Source organism: Spinacia oleracea, chromosome 6 (assembly GCF_020520425.1).
Source record: "Spinacia oleracea cultivar Varoflay chromosome 6, BTI_SOV_V1, whole genome shotgun sequence".
NCBI lineage: Eukaryota > Viridiplantae > Streptophyta > Magnoliopsida > Caryophyllales > Amaranthaceae > Spinacia > Spinacia oleracea.
The window spans coordinates 121,360,270-121,369,335 of NC_079492.1; the positions used below are offsets into that span (position 1 = coordinate 121,360,270).

The 9,066-nt window shown below is 33.8% G+C and overlaps 1 protein-coding gene across 1 annotated transcript; it reads right to left on the minus strand.

The window, feature by feature from the left end:
* Positions 1-5,239: 5,239 nt before the first annotated feature.
* On the minus strand, positions 5,240-8,689 carry LOC110805759 (protein FAR1-RELATED SEQUENCE 5-like). Its single transcript, XM_022011382.2, has 7 exons — positions 8,566-8,689; positions 7,017-8,121; positions 5,907-6,927; positions 5,734-5,817; positions 5,614-5,655; positions 5,466-5,528; positions 5,240-5,377 (listed from the first exon to the last, which is right to left on the minus strand). Exons 1-7 carry the CDS (start codon positions 8,687-8,689, stop codon positions 5,240-5,242), a joined length of 2,577 nt encoding a protein of 858 aa, XP_021867074.2.
* Positions 8,690-9,066: the final 377 nt, after the last annotated feature.

Here is a 9,066-nt window from a genome sequence, read left to right on the forward strand (position 1 = left end):
AGTTGCCGAAGCTAAAAAATTAGCTGCGAAAGAAGAAGCTGAAAGAAAGAAATTAGCTTTAAAAGAGTTAGCTGAAAGAAGGAAGGCCGAGAGGGAAGCTGCAAAATTGGCAGCAGAAAAAAAGAAAGCTGAATTGGTAGCCGAAAAGAAGAAGGCTGAATTGGAGGTTGCAAGGATAGAGAAGGAGAAAGCAAAGCAGGCTGAAGTTGAAGATGAACCTCCATCGAAAAGAAAGCATATTGCTAATAGGAAGCAAAAGGAGAAAAATGTGACGAATTTCTCTTTCGAAAAGAGAATGACAAGAACATCTGCAAATGATATGGAGAATGATATGGAGCCTGAATATGAGGGAAGTGAGAATGTGTCCTCATCTGAAGATGATGATGAAGATGATGAGGATGTCAACATTACACAGTTGTCAGAAAATTCTGATAGTGATAGAGACGATGACAATAACCCGTCAACGAAAAGGAATACACAAAAACAAGTCATACAAAAGACAGAAACTCCAGTTCGTAAAGCTGGCAAGGAGGAGGATCAGAAGAAAAAGGATATCAAAAAGACAGGGGTGAGGGTTAATCATACAACTTTTATGGAATGGGTTCCTAAACTAACCGAAAATCAAAGAAACGCTATTCAAGAAATCGGGTTAGGACCATTGCTCACTGTTAATCTGCCCCAAAATGATCAGGTAATTTTTAGTTTTTAAAAATGTTAAAAAGTAAAAAACACAGTTTTGTTTAGGTTGATGTTCATATCTTAATGTAGCATGTTCAATATATAAATAACGATGTTCAAAACTTAATTAAATTTTAAATATGAATGCAGGCATTTTGTTATTGGCTTATTGATCAGTATGAAGAAAATTCTTCAACACTGTACTTACCGCGTGGTAACACAATCCGATTGGAGGTGGATGATGTACACATTGTGTACGGTCTTCAAATGGGTGGTCGCAGAATCATTGAGTCCAAGTTTGACCATGATACCGAGGAATACAAAAATTTTCTCACAGAATGGAGGAGAACCTGGAATATCAGAACTGGAGCACCTAGTGTTTCAAAGATAATCAAGCGATACACAACAGAAGTTGGATTCATAGGTTGTGAACCGCATGATAACTTCATGACTGACTTCTTAGTGGTTGCGGTGAATATATTCATGAAGTCCAGTCAAAGTACACAAGCAAACTACAGATTTCTGTTATCCATGATGGATCGTAATGAGATCAGATATTTGGATTGGTGTGAATATGTCCTATCGAGTTTGGATGCTACAGTGGAAGACTGGAAACAAAACAAGAGAGGATTTTTCAAAGGACCATTGCCTTTCTTACAGGTATTCAACATTTAACCAATAATGTTAAGTACTTTTTAATTCAATGTTTAATACATGAAATTCAACTTTTAATTCATCATGTTCAATTATTTTTATGTTCAATGATTGCATGTTGTTTTTCATACTCATGTGCAACATTTAATTAAATATGTTCAACTTTGAATTCAACATGTTCTAATGTTTAATGTTCAATGATTGCATATTTTGATTCATACTTTTAATATGTTCAATATGTTCAACTTTTGATGCATCATGTCCAACTTTTAATACAACATGTTCAACTTTAAATACATCATGCTGAATACACAGTCATGTCTGATTAATACGTTTAATACGTTTAATATAACTCATTGTCACTAACAAATATTCAATTTTTAACTAGTTATGTTCAAATGTTTTTTAATATTAATACACTTTTTAATTTTAATGCATAGCTATTCTACTTCGACCGCGTCATGAAGAAAAGGGTAGAACAACCAAGAACATTTCCCCTGATATCAACTTAGACAAAGAAAATGGTTAAAGATAGAATAATAGAGGAAAGGAAAGGGTATGGGCTTGGCCGAATTCTTGACAAAATAGAATTGCCGGAACCAGAAGTGCCTCAAGAAAATGTGCCTCAAGAAAATGTGCCTCAAGAAAATGTGCCTCATAATGTGCAAGGAGAAGCTGTGCAACAACCTGTGCAACAAAATGTGCAAGGAGAAGCACATAATGTTCAACAACAAGAAAACCCGAAGGTAAATATTATTATTTTTTTAATGTTCAGAAATTTATATTCAACGTTCAGTATTTTATGTTTTTTGTTCAGAATGTTGGTTTAAGAATTATGTCATGTTCAGAAAGTAATTTTCAATGTTCATAAAATGTTCAGAATTTTATGTCCTATGTTCATTAAGTTATCTCTTATGTTCAGAAAGTTATTTTCAATGTTCAGAATGTTGTGTTCAGAATGATGTCCTATGTTCAGATAGTTATTTTCAAAGTTCATATAATGTTCAGAATTGTATGTCTAATGTTCAGAAATTCATGTCCTATGTTCAGAATTTGGATTTTCATATTTAAAATATTTACATGTTTTTTTTTACAGGATTTCATGATGGATTTCATTATGTTAATGAACAATTTAGGGGCTAACTTGTCTATGTTGAGCACGAAACTGAAAAGGGCTCAAGAACTCTTCCCGAACAACAATTTGGTGAAGAATGTTGAAGAGTTCATGGGGAAAATGCCAAGAGAACCATCAATTCTTAGTCAAGAAGAAGAATTGTATGGGACTGATGAATTCTTGATGGCTGTAGAAGAAATTGAAAGGAGTATTGCAGAGGGAGTTGCTAAGGAGAACATAAGGATTGCAAATGAGGAAGACGAATACGTCCAGTTTAATCCAAATCGCCCCTTTAGCCTAGGAATTGGCCTAACCCCAGAAATACCCAATGATAAGGATGGAGCATCAACTTCAAAATCCCCGGGACAAAATAAAGACGAGCACCTGAACCTCGATCTAAATCTGGGATCATCAAAACAAACTGATGATCATGTTTTGGAAACACCTGTGACTGGGAATGTCAGGGATGGCACAGCAGCAGTGGCTGGTGAACTAGTGGGGGCACCACAGACTGAGAATGTTCAGGAACACACAGCAGCAGTGGCTGGTGAAAAAGTGGTTGCGGTTACCGATGTCACAGAAGGGTAGGATTCAAGTGATATGAATTTGAATGTGGAACACTGAATATTATAAAAATATGTAATTATTAAACAAGTATTTTGAAGTTATGAATGATAAAATGGTTTTTGATAAATGTTCAACTTTTACTATTAAATGTTCAACTTTTAATGTCATATGTTCAAATCATATACTTTGAAGTAATTACTTATATAATGGTTTTGTGTAAATGTTCAACTTTTAATGTCATATGTTCAAATCATATATTTTGAAGTAATTACTTATATAATGGTTTTGTGTAAATGTTCAACTTTTACTGTTATATGTTCAACTTTTACTGTTATATGTTCAACCTTTACTGTTATATGTTCAAATTACTTTTATATGTTATATGTTTAATGTTCAAAATTCTTCTGGAAAATGTTTATATGTTCAATGCAGAATACCAGAGCCCCAAAAACGGCCTCAGCGGGAACTCCGAGACGTACCTGCTTGCTTCAAATCACCGTTCATGGTCAAGTACAAAGATTTATTCAAGACTGTGGAGAACATGAGAGCAATAATTACAGACTATGCGTTTGATGATGGAGACGACAAGTACATAATTAAAATAACATTCATAATTAAAATAACATTCATTTTATTATTTTTATCTTTTGGGATAATTTTTCATAACATCGTTGAATCAATATTGTAGGGAAGTATTATATTTTGATGGAGAAAACTCGATAGACAGAGATGAGATGAAAACATTGGGTCGTGATGGATACATAGACAGCGCTATCGTTGATACATGGTCTTCAATCTTAAACGGGAAATGTTCCAAGACTAAGTTCTACTTCTCCACAGTCCCCTTTGTAAGTATAATACTTATGGTATACAGTTCTGGATATTATTATTGATTTCAATGTGCAGAATTGTATGTCTTATGTTCAGAATGGTATCCCTTATGTTCATATTGTTATGTCTTATGTTCAGAAAGTTAAAATCAATGTTCACAGAATGTTCTGAATTTTATATATTATGTTCAGAAGGTTATGTCTTATGTTCATATCTGTTAAATGCAGTTGATCATCAACACCTTCAAAATCAGTCCAGAAACAGATAGCTGGGACACAAGGCTTCATAAATTCAACAACAGATTGACAACTGAAATGAGGAATGCTAGTGTTCATAGCCTTAAGACGTATAAGGAGATATATTTTCCGGTATGTGTAAGTGCGCATTTTTATGTGTTGTGCGTTAACTTCTATGATCGATCAATAGATATTATAGACAACCGGAAGCTGCCACAACATGTCAAGGCGGGCACAAAATACGAAGGACACCCAACAAAAATGGTAAGTTAACATCCAATGTTCATTAAATGAATATATATATATATGTACATTAAAAATACTTACCTGCTCTTAAAAAATCGAAAATATAGATCGAAGCTCTAGAATATTTTTACAAATATAATGATTACAAGGTAGGACAAGGATTGTCAAAGTTCAAAGAGGAACTGATTAAGATGAAATGGCGAAGCAATGAGGATGCAATAAACTGTGGAGTATACCTGTTGAAACATATGGAAACATACACAACAGACCCTGAATTAGAATGGAATCCTGGGTTAAAAGCAAACAATGTAAGTCTTTTGTATAATGTTCATTTTTTGAAAGCGAATGTTCAATATATTATTATAAATATTCAATATTTTCTTTAATTTTCTTCTGGGTGGTTGCAGCTTGATCAGATAAGGAAATTAAGGATGCATTATTGTGCTGAAATTCTATTGGACAATGGAAACAGACATAAGTACCGGATCCAGACTGCTGCTAAAAGAAAAAACGAGGAGAACTGGATGCAAAGCGGAAGCTAGCGGAAGGTAGCGGAAGTCAGGTGGATTGCCTTGGAATTATAGTTCGTTGTTTGTGTATAGTTTATGTAGATTTGATATGACATTTTGGTTGACATGTTTGATTGTGAAATGTTTGGTTTGAAACAATTTGCGAATTAAGTACATATAGTTAAAGGCTATTTGTGGGTTATAATTTCATTTATTCAAATTCGCATTTAAAATGTTCAATGATAAACACCAAATGTTCAAATATGATACAGTAACAATAATGTAAGAAACATCAAAAATTATCTTAAACCAAAGTTTAACATAAATCGAAAAACGAGTTAATCAAACGTATCACATATGAAATTCAAAAAATAGAAAATATCGGAAATTACATATCACGAAAATTATTTATCAAAATTGGCCATAATCTCATCATAAAGCGATACACGAGCAGCAGGAGAATTCAATTCCGTGTTAGCAGAAATTGGAGCGCATTCCGAATATATTCCTTTCCTTTTCTTAGATTGTGAACCAAAACCACCCTACATTACCAAAAACATAAAATATTAGAAAACAATGTACAATATATGACTAAAAATGTTCATAAGTAAGAGATATATGTTCAAATACCTGAACAAAACATTTCAAAGAGTCCACAACATCTGGTATTGCTTTCTTACCACAAATATCCTCCTACATATGCATCAAATTCGTATATTCAATTAATCAAATGTAATATTCAAAGTTAAAAGAACAATGTTCATAAATAAGATAATACCTGCACAGAATCAGGTACTACACTCTTTCCTGAAATACCTTTCTACACATTATAAAGAAATATATTTAGTTTTGAAAGCATATTCTCAAACTATTTTTTTATTCATATTCACACACTAACCTCAAGGGATGAACCTAATACACGCAACTCTGAGTCAGAACTTGGATGAGAATAAAGGAGAGGATTTCCCAAAGCATCAAACTCCTAAAAAATTGATATTCAACTTTTCATTAACAATGTTTAAAATTTAAATATAAATGTACAACATATAAAATTCATGTAAAACAAATAACCTGAACAGAAGCTTGCGCTTTAGCTTTAACATTTTCAGCATGTTTTTCAGCACGTTTCCTCCAAGCCTTCTTTTTGTTACACTCCTTCTCAACAATACCCTTAGGCCTCTCGTTTGTCTCACCCTTTTTCCTACGCTTTTTTGGATCTTTAATGGATGGACCATCCTTTCCATCGTGACCAGGAACATCAATGCCCTCAACCGGCTCTGCAAAATCAATAGCACCCCTAACACTCTCAACCTTTTGCCTTAACAAATCAAATGCGGTATCAATTTCTACTCTAGCTTCAAGGAAATCTTGACAAGATGTAACCAAACGAACAAACTTCCTCATAGTTTGAAATCTCCAAACAGAAGCAGGAACAACATTTACTTTGGAGGATTGTTCATCAACAACAGCGCTGCACATAGCTGCTTTCGTCCACCTCTTCAAAATGTATTGTTCGGGTAACATAGAAACACAATGTATACTATATATACGAAGAATATGAGAACACAATAAACCCACTTCAGAAAAATGCTTGCATGTACAATTGGACTCAAATGTAATTTTGTTAAACGTAACCTCGTGCCTTATCAAATCAGCAGTAACAGGCTTCCATATCAGATAAACAACTTTTTCTGCATCTTCAAATGTACGTTCCTGATTCAATGAAATTCCTCTCAGAAACTGCTCCTCAAACTTCACATATAGATAACCAGTGTACACCTTCCTTGCATGCACAAGTATACTAACATTGGCAGCAGCCATATGCCGATTTCCCCTCAATACACGATAATCATGGTGATTTTCTTTGCTATGCCATGCAGATATAACATCTAAAAACAAGTGATAAAAATCACATAAACCATCTGTTTTCCTCAACCTATCTTTAATAGAATTATTAGTCGATTCACTCCTTTGAGAAGACAAAGCTCCACCAGAGAATGTATCCTTAGAATACGCACGGCACCAATGCTCTCGAATCACATACAAATTATTCAACCATACATTCTTCTCACACTTATAGTGCTTAATGAACCTGAAAGTTAAAATGAATATGAATATTACGTTTTTATAATTGAACAACACCTATAAAGAATTGAACATGAGAATAAAAAGGAAATATACCTTGGCCAATAATGTTCAAACTCAGCAACAGTATCACAATACTTCAGAAGATAACTAAACAACTCAGTAAAACCTTTCATAGCTCTCTGCGTAGCAATATTCTTCTTTGAATTCTCTCCAAGATGCCATGTACACAAACGGTGACTAGCACCCGGAAACACATCCCTAATAGCAGCAGCAATGGCAGGAGCTTGATCTGTCATTATAGTTTGAGGTATTCCACCACCCATTGATCGCAAAAAAGATTCAAACAACCAAATAAAAGAAGGAATACGCTCATTAACCAGGAACCCCAAACCAAAAACTACATTATTGCAATGATGATTCATTCCAACAAATGGTGCACATATCATATCATACCGATTTGTCCGGTATGTCGTATCAAACACCAATAAATCACCAAAATATTCATAATCCCTTTTCATCCTTCCATCCCTCCAAAAGAAACTAATTAAATGTCCATGTTCATCTAACTCAAAATCATAATAAAAATCACTCTCAGATGATTGTCTTTGAGCAAAGTACCTAATTAACTGATTACAATCTTTACCATCAAGTTTCATTGCCTTTTCAGCAGCCAAAGCGTTGTATGCATCAGCAGTAATAAACCATAAATTAGGAGATCCTCCGACTTCTTTTCTCATTGCACGAAGCAAATCAGACACTCTACAACCACTGGCTTTCATTGAACTAAGATACTTGAGTTGCTCCCCTGTAATATCTCTTTGAGACCTAAGCAAGTATCTCTTGGCAGCGGGAATCATATGATGATTGTGAGTCATGTTATGCCTCACCACAGTCCAAACACCTTCATTGGTAATAGAAAACTGAATAAAAGCAGTACAACCTGTACGCAATTCAGACCTCTCATACTTCCTCAACGTTTCCTTCTTCACATCTTTAAAGCCAGAATTAGAACAAAGAAATCTGCGCATAATCCACAAACCAGTTCTACGACTAGTCCTAATTAATCCCTTACGAATACTGAAACCCTTCCTAAATGCATAATCATTATACATTTCATAAGCTTCATCATCACTCCTAACTTCTTTTAACATTAATTCTGATGCAGATGCTTCTTCAACCACTACTACTTCTTTAGACACTGTTAAAAAATAGAGGGAAAAGATGATGTTCAATTTAGATTGTACGATGTTCATATATTAAAACCAAATGTTCATAATCCTAAACTTCAATAAATGTGTTGCGATAATAACATAATCACAACGAAAAAAACATTGACAAAAGTAAATACCAAAGTCATGTTCATAATATAGGTGAATAATGTTCGAAATCATCAAAAACAACAAGTGTAAATTTTCCAGAAAATTGGAAAATCTGAAAAATATTCAAAATATTAAAAAACGATACAAAGTTCATCAAACTAAAACCTAATACAACTATAAACGTAAAAAAAACAAATATAAAAAGAATTTTAATCACAATTGAATCTAATCACAATTGAAAATCAAAATCGCAAAATCAGAATCGCAAAATCAAAATCGCAAAACAAAAAAAAAACAAAAAAAAATAATTGAATCAAACTCACATTCCTTCATCAACGCAGAGAGTATTGAGGAATTATCAGCATTAATTTCAGCAAGTATAGCATCAATGGAAGCTTTGCTAGTAAAATCATTCATAGAGCATAATGTTGAAACAGAGGAAGCCATGAAGATTGAAATCAGCAAAATTGAAAGAGAAAAACTGCGTAATGGCTTTAGAAGAGGAGAGAGAAAATTTTGAATTGATCAACGTGATTACAAAGCAAAAGGAAAGAAGGAAAATAGGAAACAAATCTGGCGCTAAAATTAATGCCGTGATCAAGAAGGAAAGGAAATCAAAGGGGAAAAACGAAATCAACGCTTTCAGAAGCTTTAGAAGGAAACTAAAGAAGGAAGGTGAGTTTAGGACAAAACGACGACGCATAGGAGTAAAACGCTGCGTTTAGGCTCGTATGCACGCTGAGATGCGTGCATACCTATGCAGCCAAAAATTTGGGATTGAGACGGTGGATCTTTTCTATTCAATTATGAATTGGATAAATATT

Excerpts from the sequence above, each read along its gene's own strand:
- LOC110805759 (XM_022011382.2), bottom strand. The coding sequence starts at position 8,689 with ATGGCTTCCTCTGTTTCAACATTATGCTCTATGAATGATTTTACTAGC. Across the intron at positions 5,818-5,906 it reads AAGCGCAAGCTTCTGTTCAG|GAGTTTGATGCTTTGGGAAA; the intron begins GTTATTTGTTTT and ends TCAATTTTTTAG. Across the intron at positions 5,378-5,465 it reads CTTTGAAATGTTTTGTTCAG|GGTGGTTTTGGTTCACAATC; the intron begins GTATTTGAACAT and ends TTGGTAATGTAG.